The 24920-nt window shown below is 35.9% G+C and overlaps 2 protein-coding genes across 4 annotated transcripts in view; one reads left to right on the top strand and one right to left on the bottom strand.

Moving 5' to 3' along the window:
- Positions 1-364: 364 nt before the first annotated feature.
- UTP18 (UTP18 small subunit processome component) lies at positions 365-18570 on the bottom strand. 2 transcript variants are annotated; one of them, XM_058174072.1, is made up of 14 exons: positions 17786-18569; positions 14512-14642; positions 13389-13484; positions 12419-12501; positions 12207-12298; positions 8596-8721; positions 8054-8228; positions 7576-7676; positions 7036-7126; positions 6294-6417; positions 5178-5352; positions 4353-4495; positions 2401-2445; positions 365-480 (listed from the first exon to the last, which is right to left on the bottom strand). In XM_058174072.1, exons 1-13 carry the CDS (start codon positions 18020-18022, stop codon positions 2421-2423), a joined length of 1599 nt encoding a protein of 532 aa, XP_058030055.1. In that variant the 5' UTR covers positions 18023-18569; the 3' UTR covers positions 365-480; positions 2401-2420. The 2 variants fall into 2 exon arrangements, with proteins under 2 accessions (XP_058030055.1, XP_058030056.1); XM_058174073.1 differs by lacking the exon at positions 365-480 and having other exon boundaries at positions 919-2445; positions 17786-18570.
- Positions 18571-18686: 116 nt separating this feature from the next.
- The window catches only part of MBTD1 (mbt domain containing 1), a 48201-nt gene continuing 41967 nt past the window's right edge, over positions 18687-24920 (top strand). Inside the window, exons 1-2 of one of the 2 annotated variants that reach the window (XM_058174070.1) lie at positions 18687-18973; positions 24299-24500. In XM_058174070.1, the coding sequence (XP_058030053.1) occupies positions 18953-18973; positions 24299-24500 (223 nt within the window). In that variant the 5' untranslated portion in view covers positions 18687-18952. The remainder of the gene's footprint in view (positions 18974-24298; positions 24501-24920) is intronic. The other variant, XM_058174071.1, reaches the window with a different exon arrangement.

Below are 24920 nucleotides of genomic sequence, written 5' to 3'. Positions count from 1 at the left end.
AATTGTCCAGATGATATGCCAGTTGCTTGAAAGTGTACAGTATAGAAGGTATGCACAATACATATTTCCTCGAATGTGTTATTTTAGTGGCAACCAGTACTTCTATAAATATATATTCTGAAATTCTATATAAATGTTACTTATTCTGAATTTGTGTCAGTTTATTTTTAATAAGACTGGCAAGCTCCAGGATTTTTTTAAATTTCTATTATTTAAATATATTTAAATATTTGCCTGAAAATCAAGTAAACCAGAGAGCCAATTTGGTGTAGTGGTTAAAATGCTGTCCAAAAACCAAATGACTATCAGTTCCAGTCCTGCCTTAGACATGAAAACTGGCTGTTAAATATATTGATAATACAATGTAAAAACATGAAAGCTAGTTTGTAAATTACAAATTTTTTTTATTGGTGCTGAAATACTTGTTTTTTTAAAAGACGATAAAATTGAATATTTTCTTAGAACCACAAGTTGCACGATCTGTATAAAAAAAAAAATGAAGAGTCAGGCAACACATTTTTATTAGATTGCACTCCACAGAAACCCTTTCATTGCCTACGTTTATTGAATCAGCAAGACATTAAATAATTAAATATGTTAATACCATATTAACTGAACATGTATATATTTCACCTTTTGTATAAGAGTTATAGAAAAATCAACAGTCTAAAATTAAAAAATTAACACATTAAGCTGTGCAATGAAATTCTATAGTTAGTCAGAAGAGAAATCCTCACAAGCTAACGTTCAGATATTTTTAACTGTCCTTTTTTGAAGTTTAAGCTCATAAATACTTGGCAGAGCCACACTAATTTGCACATCTTTCACATCAATTTAATTTATTACAAGATGCTTATGGATAATATTTGCAATACAAGGGTTTGTTTTGTTTCAGCAGAATCATCTGCCAATCATACATGTAAATAATTCCTGTATAAAAGAATAGTTTATGATAATTCCAACTATTCTTACACTGATTAAATACTCTGGGAATTAAAGAGCTTTTAATCTGCAATAAAATTTGTCCTAATAACATTCACTGATAAGTAAGGAAGCATAGTTTTTAAATTTAATTTTAATTAATGAGTTTAAAAAGAAAAACAGTAAGAAAAACAAACATGATAGGACACAAAGATATATAAACACAGATGTGATTTTTAAGACAAATACAGACATTTAAACATTCATATTCAATTATTCTTCCCAAAATAACATTTGTTCAGCTGAAGGTGGTTTCTTAGGAAAAGTGCTGTTAATGTAACTGTAACCAGATTTAAGTAATTTTATCCTACATTGTTTTTCATTTCAAAGCTCTATGTTTTTGGTACAATTTTTCAACCAAAACTATTTTTCATATTAAATTCCATCGAGCCAATCAAAGTTGTCTTTTAGTTCTCCAAAGTTTTGAGATAGCAATGAAGAATTAATTTCTTATGTTGAATTTATATGTGTAAGGAAATTTATATGTGTAAGGATAAACCAATAACAGGATTCATTATGAGAAACTGTTGGGTGTTATTTTCCAATTTCCTCAAAATGTTTCAGCCAAAAGGACAGATTAGCTGTGATTATTTAAAAGAAATTGTAGGCCATTAAATATCTTAATAGGTTACAGTAACTTCCATCCCAAATCATCCCCCCAAAATTTTAAGAGAATGTCATACTCAATCTAAGATCACAAATAACAATAATAAATCTCCTTGCTATTAAATTGATATATCTCACTCTTCAGAGGTTGCAATAGTTTTAATGATGAGATCAATATATTTTGTGAAGGAATGATTGAGGCTGAGCCATCTCAAACTACTTGGTAGGTGTGAGCATTCCTTCTGCAAAATATATTCAATACCAATGGCATCTCTTTTAATTATTTAATTCTATAAAGCTAGGTGGCAACATTTAATTGTCCTTGGCCAATACCAAAAAGCTAAGCACAGTCTGACTTGATTAGTACTTGGATGGCAAACCAAAAGGATTCCAGGCTTGTAAGGAATATGAGAAATTAAAAAAAAATCCCACTGGAGGGAATAGTAAACCACACCCATGTTATTTTAAAGAAAACTACTTCTCTGGAGAAATCAGCTTGAAGGATACTTATAGGACTATAGGATTATTTATTTTCTGCTTCCTTAAAGATATTTATCCTCATGACAAAAGAAAAAAAAACTATTAAGAATAAAAAGAAAAAGGAATGGTAACTCACATTATTATTTTATTTTAATTCTAATTATATAATCTGTTTCAAATTTGATATTCTTCAATCTCTATCATGCTTTTGTACAATTTCTAGAATCCTGCATTTTTGTTATATATAAATAAGAAAACATTTTTTGCAAGGATTAAATAAATCCTTTCCAATGTTTGCAACAATTCAAGTCTCCTACTTCATTTAATACTTACCTAATTTTAAAGTAATCATTTTAGAAATCAGAGTAGTGTTTCAACCTGCAAAAGTTAAAACAGAATTAACATTAGAGAGCTTAAGAACTGTTATCACCTATCCATGCCACATATTTGATGTGACTTTTCTGGAGGTGACTTCTAATCAAAGATATTTTATGATGGGCTTCCGGGTGGCGCCATCTTTCTCGCTGGGTGCCAATTTATGGCACTCCGCATTGAATACCGTAAAAGCCAGATTTAACAACTGATCCCGGCTTCATTTCTCTCTCTGGTTGAAAGAGAGAGACAGAGCAAGGGGGAGGAATTGGGTAGATTCCCCTAGAGGCTTTGTTTTTGTAATACAAAGTCCTGAACGGTGAATCCCCTTATTTACCCCTCCCCCACCTCCAGTATTCTCTGCGCTCCTGAAAAAGCAGGAAAAGAGGAAGATGTCCACTTCTGCTAGCAATTGATTTTTTTTGTGGATACGAAAAGCAGGCGGAACAAATGTGAGGAGCAATTATTGGTTTGCAAGTATTTTTGATTTTCTGACTTCCTCCCCCCCTTCAGTTTCGTTTTAGAGAAACTGAAAGCAGAGCGATACATCAAAGGGAGCTTTGCTGTTGAATCGAAACTGAATGGAGATTTTATCTTATTGTGTTTGACTGTGGACTGTTGGATTATATTACGCTGTTTAAGTACGTTACAAGGGGATTCTCAGCAGGAATTTTGTTATGGAGGTTCTTTCAGAAGAATGGGTTCGGGACGTTATACAGGACTACACAGAAAGAATGTATTTAATTATTCAAAATACAAATTGATAAAAATGGGGCGTTTTGGATGAGAGTTTGGAGCAAATTAACCAGTGCAATTATTCGGAAAATGGAATGGAGGATATACAAATAAAAGTGGATAAATATGAAGATTTGATCGTGAAGAAACAAGGTGATCTAAAGAAGTTTTCTTTAAATAGTTTGGATGAGCTGCCTGAATTTGTGCTACAGGAGATTGTCCCTCAAATGGAAAAGACTCACAAGCTTAATGTTTCCCAAGAGTTCTCTTTTTGGACTGATGGAATATACGGCAGTAATTTTTGGATTTCTGGACATAAGGAATTACTAGGAAATATTGTGATTGACTTTTTAAAAGGAGCAACGAAGGAAAGACAGAGATTAATGCACCAAAAAAAATGGCAAGAGACATTATTTTTGAAACAAGGTTTTTTTAAAATATTAATAGACAAAAATATTTGTGTCCCCGAAAGAATTATATGGTTATATGGTTATAGAAGCTATAAGGGAGATATTCTCTGAATTGGATTGGATTTTTACGTTTTAGCTGGTTTTAAATATTTTAGGATTAATTTGTTCTACTGATTTATATATTTTATTATTGTTTATTGTTAATTTTTTGAAGGATTTGGTTATGTAAGGAGGAAGTCAGAGCTAGAGAGGGAGAATTGGTATAATAGTTTTGGGAAAAAAAATTTTTTTTTAGCATATGTTTGTTTTATTTTTAACTATACCTTGTGTTTGTTCCGGGAAGCCAGGGGGGGAGGGGGAGGGGGTTTGTGAAGGGAAAGGGGTTGGGGGGAAAGGGGGAAAAAATTTTTGTAAAACTTTTTGAATAAAAAAAAAAAAAAAAAAAGATATTTTATGATTATATTACTTAAAGAGTTAAGGTATACTGATTTTATTAGGCTTAATTCTAATAAAATAGTCGTGCTTATGATCCATCGGACATACTGTTTATTATTTTAATTTTTTCCATTAAATTTTAATTGGTTTTAATATTTGATTTAACATTTAGTACTTAAAAGTAGCAAATATTGACAGAAGCAGACTCAGGGTTAATTGTTTTTCCTTACATTCCCATTTTATACTAAAATCTTTTTTATTATGATTATTATGAAAAGCAGTATCAAAAGTATGTAACAAGTTATAGTCAATAGTCAATTTTTTATTACATACCTATACAGTAAAGCTTTGCCTTTGTTGTTTGATATGGAAAAATATCCACTTCTAGGTGAGAAATCCATACAGTAAGCTAAATAAAACAACTTTCTCCTGAACACAGGAAAATTTGAGAATACTGTAAGTGAAGGAATATGGACCTATAAAAAAGGAATATAATTGATAAAAATAAAAAGAATGAAGGCAAACTCTGCATTATATTTTAAACTTATTCACATTCTCAATTAGGTAGACTTCTTCATTTATTAGAAGATACTTAATTTTGATGCAGCAATAAAACAGCTAATATTTTATTCAGTCTTGAGATTTTTGAGTAATATATAAAATTTCAGCCAGACCTTTTTCTCAAGTAACAATTGCAATTACAAAACTGCCTACCTTAAAAAATATAAGAGCCAGATGATTGGCTTTTAGTATTTTTTTTTATCAATGAATCATTGAATTAATCTTTCTCTGAATAAATGCTTTATGCTGGTTTGTAATCCTTACAAAATAAAAATTGTTTTTTTCTTCTGCAAAGGGTGGAACAATTCTGAAGAAAGTTTTCATAAAGGAGGCAAGGGAGATGTTAATTATAGGTAGTGTATTTTAATTCTCCTTTCGACATTTAAAATACCCTATGTAATCACAACATGGTTGTAGGGTTACATAAGTATTTTGTGTAAATAGTAAAATGCAATCTCATTGCCCTTGAACATTTCTATCAAAATTCTGTTGCTTGAAATTCTCTTTCAGTTTTTGTTTTGGTTTGCGCTCTTCCACGCAAATATGTGCAAAATGGAGGAAATGAAAGTTTCAGTACATTAATAAAAATATACTTACCAGTTTCAATGCATCATCAATTCTATTAGAAGCCATTGCTAGTATTTCAGTGGTTGGGTTGAATACTAACGATGTAGCAGGTGTGACTAAGTTCATTATAGCCTTAAGAGGCTTAGGACATGTTTCTCTGATACAATCATCATGGGCATACACATTCACAACTCCAGAATTAGAACTAGAAAGAGAAATATTGATGACTTATAAACAAGTCGGCTTCTTATATTGTAGCACATACTCAAATGTTTAACAAAAACAAACCCAAAAGGTTATTTCCAATTACACTCCACATAAAAGAGAGAATAATTATATTATATACTAATAAGAGATGAATTTTACATTTTTATAAATTCTGAGCAAAGTATTTCAGGCTGATGTTAACTCCAAAACCGTGTGTGTGTGTGTGAAATAATTTCACAAATTCAACAAGTAAGATTACTGCAAGACAAACAAAAACTAATCTTACTACTCTGTCCATTAGGAATTTTCTTCTGGGGAAAAAAGGAACATTTGAAAACATTCAGATTTGACTCCAAGAGTTATTACAAGTATCTTTAAATTATGAGATATTTCATCTATTCAGAAACCTCACATATTTTGCTGGTCTGACTCAAACTGTGGATAAAATGTGCTGGCTGATTATCTCCATGATTATGTTTGATCGGTAATATAGTTTCATGTTTGGTAGCCCTTAACTTTTAAATGGAAAAGTTACATGTGTGGAAATGAACATGCAATACTGCCCCTGTGATGCCCTTGATCTCTGGAGCAGTCTTAATGATATTTTTAAGATGACCGATTGCTTTCATCAGCAAGCTTGGAGGGTATTTTGTGAGTCATCCCTCTGAATGATTTCAATAGTCCCAAAAATTACCTCCAATTGAAAATTTCGTTATATGGAGTGGACTATTCCAGAGCTGGCACTGAAATATTTCCACAAATCTAATCTGGATCATATACTGCAAACAGAATGCCTCATGTACATGCAGACATTTTGGCTTGTAAATCATGGTTTAGCAAACTATAGTTTAATGTGTATATAATTCAGTCTCTCTCCTTGTGCAGACGGGTACTCAGTGTTTAAGTATATAATATTTGGCTTTCCTTTTGTTTACTTACCCACATGCAATATATTGGCTGTTTTTAGAGACTGCAATAGAAGTACCATGCAGACAACCTTCATCAGTAAACTTGTTCAGACACCGCCTGCTTTTCACATCCCATATGAAGACTTCACCCTCATCTGATAGATATGTATGTGTTATTGAAAACAATTTTAAAAGAATTTAAATAGCACATGCCCAATTTAGAAAACAAAGCAGTGATTAGACCCTGAACCTTTTGACAATTCTTCAAATTGTTCTTGTGTTATTTTTGATAGAAGATATGGAATGTAAACTACATAGCGCAAACAAAAGGTATATAAAAGGATTTTTTTTGCTATTGGGAGGCTGTATTGAGTTTCGAATATTTATTTAATGTCCCACCTTTATTACTTTTATAAACAACAAGCAGTGAAGATATCTAATGGTCTTCTCTCCTTCTATTTTCCCCACAACAACCAGTCCGTGAGGTGAGTTGGGCTCAGAGTGACCTGCCCAAGGTCACCAAGCCAGTTTTCATGCCGAAGGTGGGATTAGAAGTCATGATCTTCTACTTTATAGCCAGGTGCCGTACACTAGACCAAATATTACTGTACTATTTTATGTTTTAATGATCACTTATCTATGGTTTCGAAATGGGGACAATCAATACAATAGCAACAACGTAAGTTGAACTAAAAAAATATTTATTTCACCAAACTACAAATACTAAATTTGCAGTCTGCAATTCTGCATGTCATCAAATTTGAAAACATTACCAGAATGTGTGTAGATTCTGCTGCCATCTGGAGAGAATGATGATGCAATAGCCTTTCCATTTATTTTCATGCTTCCAACAAATTCTTTTGTCTAAGATGGACATAATAATGCCTATCATCACCATTATTTATAAGACTATTAAGCAAAACAGTCTAAATCTTACTAGATGATTCTCTTCTATCTTGGGAGAAATGAGAGATACCCCAACGTAAAAGACAAGACTACATCATTTCCTTTGGTCATGGTTCCCCTACTTTCCTATCTGATGTCATCTGTAGCTTGTTCTTTTTCTTTTGCATTATTAGTTTACTCGTTTATTCATATAAATTATTTAATGAAAATTCTTATAACACACGGTACAAAAGATAAAAGCAAAGAACTACCAATAATTATGGATTGGATTCAGTAAACTTACAATAAATACATACAATATTTTATGGGTTAAGAAGTATATGAATATGTCTTAATTTTAATTAAATGGTACAATATTGCTATCTGAACTATGTTATCCCAAACAAACATGTAAGTAGAAACTTCACCTTCATTGTAATCAAATGAAGATAACCTGATGTTCCAGTAAGCAGCAGGAATGTTCCATCTGGAGATACTTCAAATTTTTTGACAATCTTCTCCTCTAAGCCTTTAATTCAAAGCAGAAATGTAAAATCTGTTTCTTCTATATACAGAATTTGTTTTTAAAACCTATTCAGCCTTTCAATTTAATAGTACAATCCCCCTAGATTTTAGGGAGATGTACTCCTAGGTAAATGTGAGCAGTACTGCAGCCAAAAATATAGCAAGTTATTTGTTGTACATGTCCAAAAATGGTAGTTTGATTCCTTATTTTTTTTCTTCACACACACACGGAGGGGAGGGAGGGAGGGGAAGAGAATGTTTAGCTGAAGTTATAAAAGCAGACATATACAGAGACAATTACGAAGTAATATTTGCTTAGTTTTTTCTTCTTGGTACAAAAGAATAAGATTACATTAAGAAACCTGAATGAAAAACAATTACCTCTGATATGATTTATAGGAATAATTTTTCCTTCCATCATGTCATATATATAAAATAGCTTGTTATGAATGCTAGTAGCTATAACTTGTTCTCCTTCTGCACTGAAACGTGCCTTGTAAATTGGAAAGTCTTCCAAGTGAATGCTCTGTATCTGTGGATTTGTGATACCATCCACCTTAAAGAAAAAAGAAATACTGTTCTCTCAGTACCTAGGTGTACTAAGTATAAAATATAATACATAAAATATACACAGATCTTATGAAGTAACCTTTTATGTCAAATAAGAGACTCGCTAAGCTCTGCAAAATTCATGTATTCAACTCTCTTAAAATAAATTAAAAGCTTTCCACAAATATGAAATTACTATTACTTACTATGGCAGATGATGCTTTGTCATAATTCTTTTGCTTCTGAGTAAATACTGAGAAAATACTCCTTGTCTACAGTCTTTGGATTTCATTCCAGACCCATAGATGTGATAGCAAACAACAAGCTGCTGAGTTTTATGGACAAAAATAAAGTAAAATCTATATCATTCTTACCTGGAATAGTGATATAGATCGATCATGCCCAGCTGTCATAACAACTTGAGCAGCAGGATGAAACTGAACAGTTGTTAATTTGGCATCTGATACCCGTTCATTATTGGCGTGCAAACAATTTTTCATCTAAAAGACAGAATATGAATATACAGTGCTTTTAGAGCTCAGCAAACCTAAGCAGAACGTAGAAAAATAGAAAAGCTAAGTAGAAAATTTCTATTAGGATTAGAATATATTTCAGTGAACTTGCTATTAAGTCTATTAAAGGAGCAAGTGAGATTTAAAATATAATAATAATAATAATAATAATAATAATAATAATAATAATAATAATAATAATAATAATAATAATAATAATAATAATAATTTAATTTGTAATTTCTCCCGAAGGACTCAGGGCGGTGAACAACCAAATAAAATACAAACACAGACAGATACAATATTAAAAACAGCCCTTAAAAAACTTATTCAATTTGTCGAAAAAAATTAAAATACAAATTACACCCATGAAATTACAGAAATTTAAAACCCAATTAAATTAAATTAAAATTTTAAAATCACGTCAGTCCAGCCACACGAAATAAATAGGTTTTAAGTTCACGGCGAAAGGTCCCAAGGTCAGGCAATTGTTGGAGTACAGGGGGAAGCTCGTTCCACAGGGTAGGAAATATTAAATACCAAAAAATACCAAAACTGTTGGAGGGATGAAATGTCTCAATAAATTACAACACTCTAATTCTTACTGAATAATGGACAAGAAAAATTCTGAACTTAAAAAGTTCTAAATACAGAATCACCATTATGTAATTATTTGGAAGTCTGTCTTACTCTCAGAAGAAAAAAATTACCTTATTCTGATGGTACTGCAAATTCTATAAAAAAGGAAAAGCTAAAGAAAATCATCTAAGAAAGGAAGATTTGGGAAGTTTGAAATAGAAAGTCAGTTAAAACAGCAGTAGCAAGTTCCACACCAGTTGCTGTTGCCAGTTGCTGTTGTTTTTAGTTAGCTAAAGGGAGGAGGATGGATAAGGAAGAGTCCGTTAAGCATACTTTCAGAAATAAAGATAATGCTGTCTGATAATAATGTTGACTTCTGCTTCTGGCTGTTTTAATACACGTAGTATTCAACTTTACGATCACAACTGGGACTGAAACGTCTGTTGCTAATAGTCGTTAAGTGAGTCACACCCAATTTTACTAGCGTTTTTCTTGTGGTCATTAAGCAAATCTGGCTTCTTGACTGCTTATTAGAAGCTCTCTGAGATAGTCACAAAAACTCTGAGGTGGTCACATGACCCCCAGGACCTTGCAACCTTCTTAATACATGTCTTTTCTTAAGTGCCTGAATTTTGATCTTGTGACCATGGGGACACTGCAATGTTCATGTGAAAACCAGTCGCAAGCACTTTCTTCAAAAGTGTTGTAACACTGCACAGTGGTTAAACAAATGGTTGCAAGTTGAGGACTATTGTAATGCTTTAGAATTTACAGATCAGTTTGCTCTTGTATGCATGTCTTATAACTTCTTTGTAAGACAGACTGCCAAATTCTAAAGCATATATAAGTAGTCCTTGACTTACAACCACAACTGAACCCAAAATTCCTGTTCGTGAGCAAGTCAGTTGTTAATTGAATTTTGCCCCATCTTACATCTTTCCTTGCCAAGTTGTTGAGTGAGTCACTACAGTTGTTTAATAACATGGTTGTTAATTGAATCGGGCTTTCCCGTTGACTTTGCTTGTCAGGAGGTCATAGAATGTGATCACATGACCCTGAGACACTGCAACTATCATAAATATGAATCAGTTTCCAAGCATCTGAATTTTGATCATGTGACCATAGGGATACTGCAACTGTTGAAAGTGTAAAAGATGTCACTTTTTTCAGTGCCATTGCAACTTAAAACTAAACTCGAGGACTACCTACATTGTGATTATACATTACATTGTGCATTAAACATTGCGATGTGTATGGCTATTCTGTGCTGTGTGTCCAAGTTGAAAAACTCAAAAACAATATTTGCTTGCTTTTTGAGACAATGTACTAACAGTTTGATTTGATGTTGTTTCATTATGTTATTTTTTTCATAAGCCTACATTAATATTTCTGTAGATTGGGCGCAAGCACCGTACTTTTCGGAGTATAAGATGCACTTTCTCCCCGAAAAAGTGGGTGAAAATTACAGTGCATCGTATACACTGAATGTTGCCAAAGCCCAGCCTACCCGCATCCTTCAGCCATTTTTGGCATCCGCACGTCACATTTTTGGCCTCTGCACGCTCCATTTTAGACGAGTTCCAAGCTGCGGGAATTGCCATAGCACATCGTTGCCGATCGTCACCTCCACACATCGTGCTTTCAGCCTCTGCACATCACGCTTTTGACCTCCGCAAGCCTTGTTTTTGACCTCTGTGCGTTTTATTTTTGGCCGGTTCCAGGTGGCAGGGATTGGCGCAATCCCCACCACTTGGAACCAGCATGATCCCCGCCACCTGGAACTGGCCAAAAATGTGATGCGTGGAGGCCAAAAATGGGGCGCGCGGAGGCCGAAAGTGCGACATGTGGTGGCTGCAATCAGCAACGTGCTGTGGCGAATCCCACAACCTGGAACAGCTCTAAAACAGAGCATCCGGAAGCTGAAAATACGAAGTGTGGAGGCAGCGATGGGCTGTGGTGATCCCCGCAGTCTGAAATAGTTCATATTCCGGGCCGGAATAGCTCAGGCTGTAAGGAGCCTGTTATTAGAACACAATAGCCTGCAATTACTGCAGGTTCAAGCCCGGCCCAAGGTTGACTCAGCCTTCCATCCTTTATAAGGTAGGTAAAATGAGGACCCAGATTGTTGGGGGGGCAATAAGTTGACTTTGTAAATATACAAATAGAATGAGACTATTGCCTTATACACTGTAAGCCGCCCTGAGTCTTCGGAGAAGGGCGGGATATAAATGGAAAAAAAAAAAAATTGGCGGTATTCTGGGAGGCCAATCCAACTGCCAATCAGCTGCTCGTGCTGAATCAGGTTGCAATAACATGCTGAAGCTGACCAGACTGTTTGCTCTTTGCGGCAAGGATGCTAGCCAGATGGATACATAGGCAGAGGCAGAATTTTTTTTTCTTATTTTCCTCCCAAAAACTAATGTGCGTCTTATACTCCGAAAAATACGGTAGTATGAACAACAGGCTAGGCTGAGAAAGGACCAAAGAACTTCTGAATTTCCACTATTCTTCAAGGCACAAGGTTCATAGTATTTGACCAGAATTCTTTTGTTCCAAGTTTCAAGAGTTTCTTATTTAGGCACGTATTCTGTCCAACGTAAGTTTAACATTTAAAATGTTTATCTTACTCTTTAACATTAAAAAAATGCACCCAGTGATTTATATAATTGGTAAGACTATCCCTTTCCTTGAGCTGATGAACATGAAGCAAAAAGTTTGCCTTCAATACCGAAGTTCCACATAATTATATTAAACTTCAACCTAACAACATATTCAAGATATAACAATGGCATCAGTAGCATTCACAAATCTTCAGTGTCCCCATACTTACCCTTTCCCATTTATAAGCTTGCCAGAAATAGTAATAAATAAAAATGAAGTTGAATTTTATTTACCTGTAAAATGCCTTTTGGTAAAGAGTCTGACATGATCACAAAATTGCCTGTCTTGTGCAACAGATCCTCCTCCTCTTCATCCTCAGTGTCACCTTAAGCAGACGAAGTCCTTGTCAATAATTATTAATTTGTGCTTAAATATCACACACAGTATGTCTGCACAAGGCTGCATCTTCTATTTATACAGGTGATCAGTGATGAGCTTCAATTACCTTCGTGTGTGGTTTTCCTTTTGGTTTTATTCTTCGTGCCTCTCAGTGCCCAAGAAGGAGTTGTTCCCATAGCACCTTGAAATCTGTAAAGAAGTATTATTACTAAAGACAAAACAGGTTGTCTGGATAAGTCAAAAATTCATAATTAATGTTACAGTCAGCAAAATATGAAGAATCAGAGAATGAGCAGCAGATAAAGTAAGGGGCAAAAGGCAAGAAATGGGGGAAGCAGGTGACATTGTTACCCAATAATGCATGATCCTTCTTTCTGTGGCCTCCCAGTCACACAGTGTGAGGGAAGAATGATTGAAATGAATGATAGCATACTTGAACTTATTTTTTTTTGGGTATAGTACATTCTGTATTCCACAAATGTGACTCTGTGTCACTGAATCTTTTACAAGTAGTCCTCAACTTGCAACAGTTTATTTAGTGAACATTCAACGTTACAACAGCACTGAAAAATGTGACTTACGACAGTTCTTCAAAATTGGAACATCCCCATGATAGAATAGAGTAGAATAGAATTTTTATTGGCCAAGTGTGATTGGACACACAAGGAATTTGTCTTGGTGCAAAGATGCTTGGCAAATGGCTCATATTTCTGACTGTTGCTGTGTCCCAAGATCATGTGATCACCTTTGCTTCTGACAAGCAAAGTCAATGGGGAAGCCAGATTCACTTAACAATCGGGTTACCAACTTATCAACTGCAGTGATTCACTTAATAACTGTAGCAAGAAAGGTCGTAAAATGGGGCAAAACTCACTTAACAAATGTCTCACTTAACAACAAAAATTTTGGGCTCAATTGTGGTTGTAAGCGGAGGGCTACCTGTATTAGGAATGTAGTAGGCAAAAAAAAAGGGTTGCTACTTCTTGCATTCAACACAAACATTTCAGATTGTAACTAAAATAAAATCCCCAAAGATAGCATTATATAAAATAACTTATGTTACCAATAAAACATACTCTTCTTGAAATCTTCTCTGAAGTTTTGTTTTCGAAAGCTTATTTTCTGCATCACTTTTCATCATGTCTTTCCGATGCCGGTGTGTCATGTCAATTCTGGGAAAACAAAGCCATATAGTAAATTCATACAATTGTCTACTTATTCATATTTTTAAAAGGTAAAGGTTCCAAGCTTTACTCCTGGTAATTATTTGAACACATCCAGGCAAATTTTGGCAACATAATGTATTTTCTGTACCTTATTCCAGGATTATTATTTTTTACATTTTTAGATGGCTTAATGATCAAGTGCATGACAATCTTATTACCATTGCCCTTATCATTGTTTTATTTATCTTTATGATATATATTTTAATAGATTTGAACATGTCCAGGGGCAGTATGGTTGTTAAACTATATAAAAACGAGACAAATTAAATACTGTTATCATATATTAGGTCAGATTTCTTTAACCAGATGTCAAGATTTCAACTCCCAAAATTCTTAGCATGGCCAGGATAAGTTGAGAAAATCTACAGTACTGTAGATCCTATATTAATATTTCATTACGGTTGAAGTATGAGACATAAGTAAAAATTCAGATTTCAACACATAAATTCACTAAACAGTTTTCCACTCAGTTTAGTTGATTTCATCTGGCTATTGTTGTAATAAGAGGAATGGCGAGGCAATTATATAATGTACTGTGCTCACTGGAGAAAAGGCAAGACATAAATGGAAAAAAATTGCTCTATATAATGCAAACAGCAGCCTGTGTTCAGATTTAACGTTATTTGATCTATAACAATACCAAAGTAAAAGAGAGTAGTTGGGCAATATTTTTAAAAATGCGAAGGTATTAAAATTGGAAAGCTAAAAAAAGAGTTAAAACATTTTCACACCCAAAAGTATTTAAATATATTAAAGAAAAGTGCAAAGAATTAAACACAATTTGCTTATGACATCGTTTGACTAAAATCAAGCCTGACTCAGCCTTCCATCCTTTATAAGGTATAAGTTATAATATACAAATGGATGAGACTATTGCTTAACACAATGTAAGCTGCCCTGAGTCTTCGGAGAAGGGCGGGATATAAATTCAAATAAAAAAATAAAAAAAATTAATTTATTGAGTTCTGCATACATTTCTTCAGTTTCATCATCTTCATCTACCCATGCTGGCTTTTTCAGTGGAAGGAAGTTGTCTTCTGTATCATTCTCCGCTTCAGAATCGTCTGATTCTTCTACAAAGTTACTACTAACCACATCACCACCCTAAAATTTTTAAAACAAAACTGTTTAAAAAGAAAATTTGAAAGCAGAAAGTGTAAATGTTTTTAAATCTATTTTTGATGTAGTTAAGAAATGTTTTCACTTGATATCATGCTTTAGAGCTGCATCACTCAGCAATGGAAATGCCACCCCCAATTACTGTAGTTAACAGGTAATCCTTGACTTACATTAATTAATTTAGTTACGGTCAAAGTTACGGTAGCACTAAAAGTGATTTATGACAAATTTTCACTTAATGACTGTTGCAGTATCTCCGTGGTCACATGATCAAACTTCAGACATTTGACAAATGGCATGTACTTATGATAGCTGCACTGTCCCGGGCAGAGGTGAAATCTAAAAATTTTCCCTATCGGTTCTGTGGACGTAGCTTAATTGGTGGGTGTGGCTTGGTGGTCAGATGACTGGGTGGGCCTGGCCAATAACAATAAATAATAAAAATAATAAACAAAGTATACAAAACAATAAGAGGTACCAAAAACCAACTTTCACACTTGACACACACACAACACAGCTGACTCTCTCTCTCTCTCTCTCTCTCTCTTTCTTTCTCACACACACACAAAATGCTACATACAGCTTTGTGAGATTTTGTGTGTTTGTGTAGTTAGAGTGAAACACTACAGAAACACACCAAATCTCAGAAAGCTGCACAAATATTTTATTTTATTATTTTATTTATATTTTTTAGATCAGGGGTCTCCAACCTTAGTAACTTTAAGGTTTGTGGACTTCAATTCCCAGAGTTCCTCAGCCAGCAAACCAGGCAGATTGAGTTGCTCACTGAGGAGATGGATTGCAGGCAGGCAGATTCAGTTGCTAGCTGATGCAACTGATGTAAAGCATGGCTTTGCCAGCCCGAAAGCAGCAGTAATTACCTAAGTTGGGAGGGGGGATTGGGTGGGCATGGGTGGGGGCTATTATAAGAGGCTGTTAATGATTTTAAAAGCCTGTGATGATCAGGTAACTCATCTGGGATTGCCAGAGGAAAAAAAGATTTTAAAAGGCTCCTCTGACGATCCCAGCTGAAGTTCCCTCATTGTAACCCAGAACATCTTAAAATAATTGTTTTAACAAGCTCTTCGGCTGAAAAGCTTGTAGAAAACATGTTTTTTAAGTTTCTGGTGATAAGGAACTCAGCTGGGATCGCCAGAGGAGCCTTTTAAAACCTTTTTATTTACAACCTCTTGGGCAAAAAAAAAGAAAAGAAAAAAAAAGTAAAAAAAAAAGAAAAAGAAAAAAACACCTCTTTTTTAAAAAAAAGAGTTTAAAGGGTACTGATCTCAGCCGAGCCGAGCCGTGGGATCATCAAACATTTTTTTTTTTACTTTTAAAGGCTGGTTTTCGGCTGAAGAAAAACTGCTTTTAAAAGTAAAAAAAAAAACCCTCTGATGATGATGTGGCTGAGCAGAGGCAGGGGGTGGGGCCAGGGATTTTTGCTACCGGTTCTCTGAACCACCAGCCGCCATCGCTACTGGATCGGGTGAGCCGGTCCGAACCAGGAGCATTTCACCCCTGGTCCCAGGGTCATGTGATCTCCATTTGTAACTTTCTCAGGCGGCTTCCGACAAGCCAAGTCAATGGAGAAAGCCAGATCCACATGATTCACTTAACAACTGCAGTGATTCACCTGCGGCAAAGAAGTGATAAAATGGGATACCTCACTTAACAACTGCCTTGTTTAGAAATGAAAATTTTGGCTAAAATTGTGAGGATTACGGGCATTCTGTATCCCTAAATGAAACAGCAGAGAGGTATTATATGCTCACCAAGGAAAATCTTCATTTCTTTTTATTTACTAAATCACTATTTTTCCCCAATAGTCAACAGTCCTGTCCCTCCCCCATACAGCATTCCATTAACACTTTTATTTCTTCACATGCAACACAACTCAAGTTCAGAAGGTGAGGGACTAACAAGTTAAAGGGAGAAATGAGGGGTCCTTGATGCTTTCTCAGCTTGGTTGTTTTCTTTTAGACCTTTCAATACCCATACTAGGTAACCTGGCATGTATGTATATATTTGAGAGCTGTATGCAAAGAAATTTCATTTTAATTTATGCTGATTAGTGTACATTCAAAGTGACAATAAAGTGATTCTAAGTTCTAAGTATCACCTAAGTAAGGAGTAAATGGAGAAATAACTTTCAAAGTACAAAGCAGCATTTAATAAAATACTTTGATGCTCCGCAGATTATGGCTCCATTTCATAGAACGAAATCCCTGCTTGCCACCCAGTGTTTTAAAGCGGTGTTTTTCAAACTTGGAATTTTTACGATGTGTGGACCTCAACACCCAGTTGCCAAGTTTAAAAAAAAAACAAAAAAACCCAAACACAGTTTCAGAGGAAGAAAGAGGTCGGGAGAAAGAAAAAGGGTGGAGGGCAGGAATATAAAGCTTGGTTCACAACCCTAACCCTAACAAGAGCATACAAAACATTTGCCAGACCTATTCTTGAATACAGCTCATCAGTCTGGAACCCACACCACATTTCTGACATAAATACAATAGAATGTGTCCAGAAATATTTTACTAGAAGAGTTCTTCACTCCTCCGAAAACAACAAAATACCTTATACCACCAGGCTTGAAATCCTGGGATTAGAAAACTTACAACTCCATCGACTTCAACATGACCTGTGTTTAACACACAAAATCATGTATTGCAATATCCTTCCTGTAAATGACTACTTCAGCTTCAATCGCAATATTACAAGAGCAAAAAATAGATTCAAGCTTAATGTCAACCGCTTCAAACTTGATTGCAGAAAATATGACTTCTGTAACAGAGTTGTTAATGCTTGGAACTCATTACCTGACTCCATAGTCTCTACTCAAAACCCCAAAATCTTCAACCAAAAACTGTCTACTATTCACCTCACCCCATTCCTAAGAGGACTATAAGGGGCGTGCATAAGAGCACAAAAGTGCCTACCGTTCCTGTCCTATTGTTCCCTTTATTATATCAAATTAATATAGATAATGCATATTCTTTACTTATATATATATATATATATATATTCTTCATATATTTTTTTACTTATGACAATGTTTATGTATACTGTTATGACAAAATTAAATAAAAAAAACAACAATGGGATAAAGGCCAGGCCCCTGTCCCCGTCACCTGGGCGCACGAGGTTTGAAACCGCCGCAGCAGCAGACCTTCGTCTTCCTCCACCCCGCCGAAGACCAGCTCCTCCAGGCCACGCTCCGAGGCCGGCTTTTCCGCCAGAAGAGCCAAGTGGTGAGCACGGCGGACGTCCTCTTCGGAAACAACGGTCACTTCAAGCCGATCCTCTCCCAGCCGAGGTCTTTTTCGAGTCGGCATCTTGCCGGAATGAACGCCAACTTTCGCCTCCATGCTCTCTCCTCTTCGGGAAACGCGAACCGGACGTGAAAGGCCCAACTACCTTTTGCAGGAACCGGAAGCCTTGATGGTTTTTTTTGGGAGGGGGGGGATGAGTTGCCCTAGTATAAATGGACTTATGCAAACGCCGCCTGTCGAAGGGGTGCAGTTTCCGGAGTTTTTGAAGAACCTGAACTGAGGAGTTGGACAACTCTTGCACATTCTGCTTCCTCCTTCCTGTTCATAGTCAAACGTTGAAATTTAGTCTCGGAAGTGTACGGTGTGCACATCTCTTCATTACGCTTCCGAATGAATTTCTCTTGAGACGCCGTCTCACGTGACACCCATTTTTCAATTTAGACTCCCCCATTTTTTGTTCCTCCCTCAAAATATTCAAAGGGCTGTGCCATTGCTTCTGAGGTTGGGGGGGGAGGCCAGAAAATAAATCATTTTACTGAAAAGCGGATAACCAACGCCTCTTTCTTCTGAGGTGGCGAAAGCCCCATCAGACAGCCCATTTCGAGCCGCCCAACCGCCGCTTCTGAGCCCCCGCGATTTAACGGCCTCCGAACTCCCCCCACCCCGCCCCCGCTAGCTTTTCTCACCCACTTCCGCATCGTAGAGGAAGCCGCCGTTGCCGTCCTGCGAGGGAAGGACGACCCAAAAACAAGCGGGGCAGCCAATGAGGGCGCGCCGTGGAGGGGGGCCGTTCTGCGCAGGCGCGCAGCCCTGGTTTATGCTAATGTTGTTGATATTCTGGAGCTTCCGAGCGGACTGTCTTTTCTCTCGCTGCCCGGGTTTCCCCTCGCAGAAGTGGGAAGGCTGAGCGGGCTCCTTCCTCCACCCTGGCCCTGCCCCTGGGAAAGGGGAGGGGGCTGAGCCGAGGGGGCGGGCGGGGGTGGAGAAGCGGGACGGTCGGAGGCATCCCCTGCCCATGAGGGCCTGATGGAAAACACAAAGGATCTGGTAAGCGAGCTTCTCGCAAACCCCGGCCGATGGGGGCAGCGCGGCGGAGGTCCGGCCGTTGGCAGGAGAGGGCGAGCCGCCGGGAGCTTCGGGCGCTTACCCCGTCCCGGGCCCCAGACTGACAGGGCAGCGGCTCTTTCCACCGAACAACCCCCCGCCCCGAACTCAAGAGTGGGGAAGTCGGGCCCCCAGCCTGTGCAAAGCCTTCGAGGAAAGAAGGTCTTTCAGCCCTGCCAGGGTTCCTCTCTTGGCTTCCCTTTGCCTGCCTTCTCACGCGCGCTTCGGCTGCTAAGCCTTGCGGCGGTGCAGCCTTTGCGAGCCTGTTTTCCGGGTTTGCACAACGTTGTCCCGCCCGGAGAAAGCTGCCTTGGGAGGGCCAGGTGACCTCTCCCTCTCCCTCTCCGAAGGCAGGGACGAAAAACAAAAACCAGCCCTGTGGTGAAGTTGTTTACGCCGTGTACAATTCCGCCAGGAGGCTGATCACTGGGAGGGTGTGTTCCCCCCCCTCCCGTGTGCTTGAACGGAGCAGTTCCTTTCTTTTTTTGGGGGGGGGGATATAGCTGCATAGGAGCAGCAATTTTATGGTCAGAAAAAGTGGTCCGAGAGAGGAGGAAGTGGGTGGAGGAGGCGGTCCTAAGGAAGCATATAAAGGCTGTTTGGTGGCCGATGGCCATGTGTAACATTTGCAAGCAAACAGGCTTTGGAGGGAAATGTACACAGTGCTAGACAAATAACAGCCGGTTGTATTTTTTTCCTGTGCTTTTTTGGGCTTAACTGTGGGTTGGGAAAACCGAAACTGATACCCAGAAGAATGCAATAAATAAATAAAATAAAAATGGGCTGTGGGGTTGTAAGTTAATTTGAATGTCACAATTTGTCGGTAGTAATACTCTCCATAATATGGCTCTTAGGGAAAAGAGAAACCTAATAATTTAGGAGGACGAATTCTGGTTTTTTAAAAACTTTTAAACTAAATGAATGAGGAAGGCCTAGGTTCATCTACAACTAGATTAAAATGACCCAACCTACAATACATCGCTTTTTAAATATAAATATGGGACATTAGAGGGAAATGGTCAAATAAACATACGTTTTATGTTGGCCATATGCTACTTTCATTATGTGTTAAATTTGGAGCTTTTTGAGAGCAAAATGGTTTTTCCTGAATTTTATTTGCTTGTTTCAACTCAATGCTGAATTTAGTGTATGGCTGTATATAAAGTACTTTGACATATTCATTAGACATAACAGATTTCTCTAATATGTAGAAAAGGGCAGCTCCATAATAGTATAATTTCTTTTACCTGGATCAATGTAGCCTTGGTTTTGTTGACATTAAATTACATTTGTTTCTCACTTTCTTCAGCCAGTTTGCTTTTTCATTAAGTGCTCAGTATAAGCTTGTTTACTACCTGAATGTGTAAACTGTTGCCTTTTCTTATCTAAAATAGTCTAAGAATTTATAAGCATATCCATTTCTCTTTCAAAGACTCAACACAGATTACTAGCATGGTCCCCTTCTGGTTGTTGTCACAGTATTTCAAAATATTTTAGAAGGAGGAATTTTATCTTGGAAATTGTCTTCCTCAATAAGAAATTAATGGGAAGTTAACTTTTCTGAAACGATTTATCAACATTTTCCAATTATAAATATCCAAGGATACTTGATTAATATAACACACACGCACACACACGCACATACATACATACATATATATGATTGGGAATATATATATAGGGGAAGGGCCTTTTCTGTGGTGGCTCCCACCCTCTGGAAGGAACTTCCCCCAGGACTTCGCCAACTTCCTGACCTTCGAACCTTTCGCCGCGAGCTTAAGACACATCTATTTATCTGCGCAGGACTGGACTAGAATTTTAAATTTTAAATTTGGTTTTAATGGGGTTTTATTATTTTATTGTGGTTTTAATATTCGGCCGTATTTAATAAGTTTTTTAAATTGGGGTTTTAACTTGTATGTTTTACTTGGCTGTAAACCGCCCTGAGTCCCCTGGGAGATAGGGCGGTATAAAAATATGATTAAATAAATAAATAAATAATAAATAAATGATTAATATAAATTGTTATGAACCAAATATACATTTACAGTTAACTCCATAGATGTTTATAATGGATTTAGATTTTTCAGAAGATGGAGTTGTAAAAAAGTTTCATTGATTATAGGACATAGTGAAAGTCTTTGATAGCGGTTATCTAAATACAGTGCTAAGTCAAGGTCTTTTGCCATAGCTTGTTTATCAAGGTCATTTTAAGCCAAAACAAAGTACCTTTCTTATTTTAGAGGGTGAATTTAGTTAGAATGTGCTGCATACCAATTAGGATGTGTCTTTATTCTGATCTAAAGCATAGCTTATATTTGATGATAAATAAAGTTGTAAGTCTGTAAAAGAACATAGTTCAAACAATCTGTTACACTAATCAAAAAGATGCAAATGAGGAACAGTGAGAATTAAACTAATGCATTGTTATAATAAAGATTAGTTATGATAAAGGACAATTTATGATTATTTTTCTATTTAAGAAATGGGCATTATGTGGTGAATGACATATTCCATATTTTGGTAGGGACAGATCTTGCACCTGTAGGATGGAAAATCCTACTCACTTTCTACTTAAAACAGCCAAATATAGACTTAGCCTAGGGTTGGCCATGGAAAATTTCTTTATACCACCAAAAGGAAATTTAAAAACAGCGCAGAAACTAGTCCTGCAATATAAAATAAATTCTGTCCCCTATCTTTTCAAAGTTGATAACGCTATGAATGAAATAGCAAATCTGTTATTTCATCTCCTGCCCCATAACTCAGTTTAAGATTTTTCTGCTTTATTACTTTGGAGAAAATAGAATAATGTATATATGCTTATTAAAAATATTTATTAAATTTTATTTTATTGAAATTAGGATAGTATTATCTGTAAAGCTGATTTTTATCTTTTATTCAGAAGATTTATAAGATACAATTCTGCAAATGTCTATCATAAAATAAAGTCTCAGTAATTCCAGTATTAGGATCTTTAAAATCAGTAATAAACACATAATAGTTATAAAGTGAGTCTCTTCATAGTAACAGATTATTTTATCAGTGTTCAAATAATGCCTTGTTGATGTTGCCATTCATGTTAAGTGATCAACTGTTTAGTTCAAGACGTTTGAACAATATTAGGAATTATTTACTTGTTTTAGGTGCCCTCCCCCCAAATGCATTCCATTTATGACTATTTAAAAATAGAACAATCTACCCAATTTTCTCATATTTATAAATGTTCAAGTTATCTGAAAGAGCGTTATTCAAGATAAGGCAAGAGGGAACATGAAATTGTACTATGCTTCCCGTTTGCAATAGTTTTCCCCCCAATTTTATACTGTATAGTAGAGATTCTTATCAAATGGTCACTTTCAAAAGGTACCACTGAATGACTGCAGGGGGAGCAGATGTATGGAATATTGCAAGAACCTAGCATGTCGCAAAGCTGTTCAATATTTATTTACATGTAACAATTGGAGTGATTATGTAGAGTGTATTTTATAGTGTAATCAATATTTGCATGAAGGATTTCTGTTGCAGCTGTTCTATTTCTACTGCAGCTGTTTCAGGAGCAAAATGTAACTCATCAAAGCTTTTATAATTTTGGGCTCCAAAAGGGTTAGTTTATTCAAACTGAATTTAAACAGAGGTGTGGAAAAGAAATGTTCCTAGTTTTGTGAAAAACTGGTCTTCCTGGTCCAGTTTTCTTATCTGTAAAACAGTTTCATTCAGTACTTCACTAATGGAATTTGCTAGCTATTATTTTCACTATGCCTCTGTTAATCTTTCAAAGTTCCCATCTAATTAGATCAAATGTGAATATGATATGGAGAAGTACAAAAGCAATTTCATTTTATGTGTGGATACCATTCCTTCAGCGGTGGATACTACTGGATGCAACTCTAAATATCCTTTTATTTCTATACCTAAGAAATTATTTTGCACTGTTTTGATAATATGAAATATCTGGAATGAATTTTCCTAAAAAAGTATTTCTGAATAATTCTAGTGATGCATAGAAACCACATTCATGCAGGTTTTTAAGTTTTATGATACTTGCATGTTTCATTCTGTCAGTTGCCATGGCGATGTTTCTATGGCAAATTGTCAACTTTATGAGAGTAGTTTAAACTCTCTGAAAGAGAAACATTTCAGAAGCTGGTGATTTAGTGATTAGCAGAATCAGAACCCTAGAGATTGTGAAGAATATAAATGATAACTTTTTGGGAGTTGGTTTTTCTCGATTTCTAGTGGAAATAGAGAATTTTGTTGAAAATGGTGGAAAAGAAGGCTTTAGGCACAGTGTTAGTGAGATTTTAGCTTTGGAGTTTTGTCATATTACTTCAAGTGTGATTGATTTTCTGACCTGGAGGAAAGGAATTAATTGAAGTATTTTAAAGTAAGAGGCAGAATGACTAGCACAAGTAGCCCTCCTCCCTCAAGAAGCCTTTTCAGCCTTCTAAATATGTAACAACAAAGGATCAGAAACCCTTGAATGGCATTGGTTTTGTATTGGGAGTTAAATGAAAAGAAATCCATGAATATCAGGAAAAAAAAATTATCACTCTTCCAATTTTCAAGAACTTATTTTCTCCCCCAGCCACATTATAAAGTTTACCTAATTTGATTCATTAACCTCTCTATTATATTTTGGAGAAGAGGTGACTGGAGAAGCTATAATATGGAGCTAGGACCAGGAAAGTTGGCTTTCCATATAGTATATTAAATTGATGCAGTATTTTATATACTTTTATTTATAACAAAGCCCTTTTGTTACTTTCTTTTGAGAGCTGCAGTAGAAGAAAGGATATCAATAATAAAATAGTAATTTTTCATGTCCAGAATAATTTCATTGGGTTAAAGTCCATACACAAAATTTGTTTTAACCACATTGTGGATTCTTTTCCTCAATATAACTTTTGCAACATTTTACTTGTTTTTCTAACGCTTGGTGAGGTGAATGTGTAGCTCTCTAGTATTGCTAAAATGTAATTCTTATTCCTAAATTGTAATTCCAAATCTATTAAGCCCAAAGGATGAAGGATGGAAACTATAGCTGAACAACATTTGCAGTGTCACAAGTTTCTACAGTCTACATAATGACTTGCTTCAACGATTGAAATTGTGTGTGTGTGTGTGTGTGTATATATATATATATACCGTGCCATTTAAAAGAGGAAGTTGCATATGTGTTTAATATTAGCTTGCTAAATTGTTGCAGTATTTTGTCCACACCTTTTTATTCAGTTACCTCAATAGTTTCTGCTTTTTTTATTTTAGACTGAACATCCTTCAAGGTCAGAAAGGAAGAGACGTGATTCATTCGGGATGTTCGATGGCTATGATAGCTGCAGTGAGGATACAAGTAGTAGCTCCAGTTCTGATGAAAGTGAAGAGGAGGTTCCTCCCTTACCTTCCAATCTCCCAATAATCAAGAACAATGGGCAGGTTTACACTTATCCAGATGGCAAATCTGGCATGGGTGAGTGCAAATACAGTAGATTTTTCAATATAGTGTTCAGTCAAGCAGATTATTAACAGCACTGCCTTTAGGTTCAGTCTTCTTATTTGAATAAGAAACCAAAGATTGTGGGTTTTGTTTATGTCTTACAAAAAAAGGATAAATTTGTTAATGCTGGAATGTTCCTTGTTAGCATTAAATTACTATCAAAATATTTGTAATATTATACATATGCACTACTAAATGTACACAGATTTATTTTTATACAACATTTAGGCTTTGTGTGCTATTAGGATAATTCTGATATATTATTGTTTTATCTGGACATGGGAAGATGAATTCAAGTTGAAAATGTTAACAGAAGCCATAGTAGTCTTTAGGAAGAATTGTTTTTTTAAAATTTTTAAATGGTTTTTTTTTATTTTTACCAAGCTCGGTCCA

This window comes from Ahaetulla prasina, chromosome 2, assembly GCF_028640845.1.
Source record: "Ahaetulla prasina isolate Xishuangbanna chromosome 2, ASM2864084v1, whole genome shotgun sequence".
Taxonomy (NCBI): Eukaryota; Metazoa; Chordata; class Lepidosauria; order Squamata; family Colubridae; genus Ahaetulla; species Ahaetulla prasina.
This window is presented reverse-complemented; position numbering and strand designations above follow the sequence as displayed.

What these genes read in the sequence shown, in the direction of transcription:
- UTP18 (XM_058174073.1), bottom strand. Translation starts at nt 18,022, where the DNA reads ATGGAGGCGAAAGTTGGCGTTCATTCCGGCAAGATGCCGACTCGAAAA. An exon ending in CAGAGAAGATTTCAAGAAGA is followed by an intron (nt 12,502 to 13,388) that starts GTATGTTTTATT and finishes ACTTCTTTACAG; the next exon opens with ATTTCAAGGTGCTATGGGAA. An exon ending in AAGGAAAACCACACACGAAG is followed by an intron (nt 12,299 to 12,418) that starts GTAATTGAAGCT and finishes CGTCTGCTTAAG; the next exon opens with GTGACACTGAGGATGAAGAG.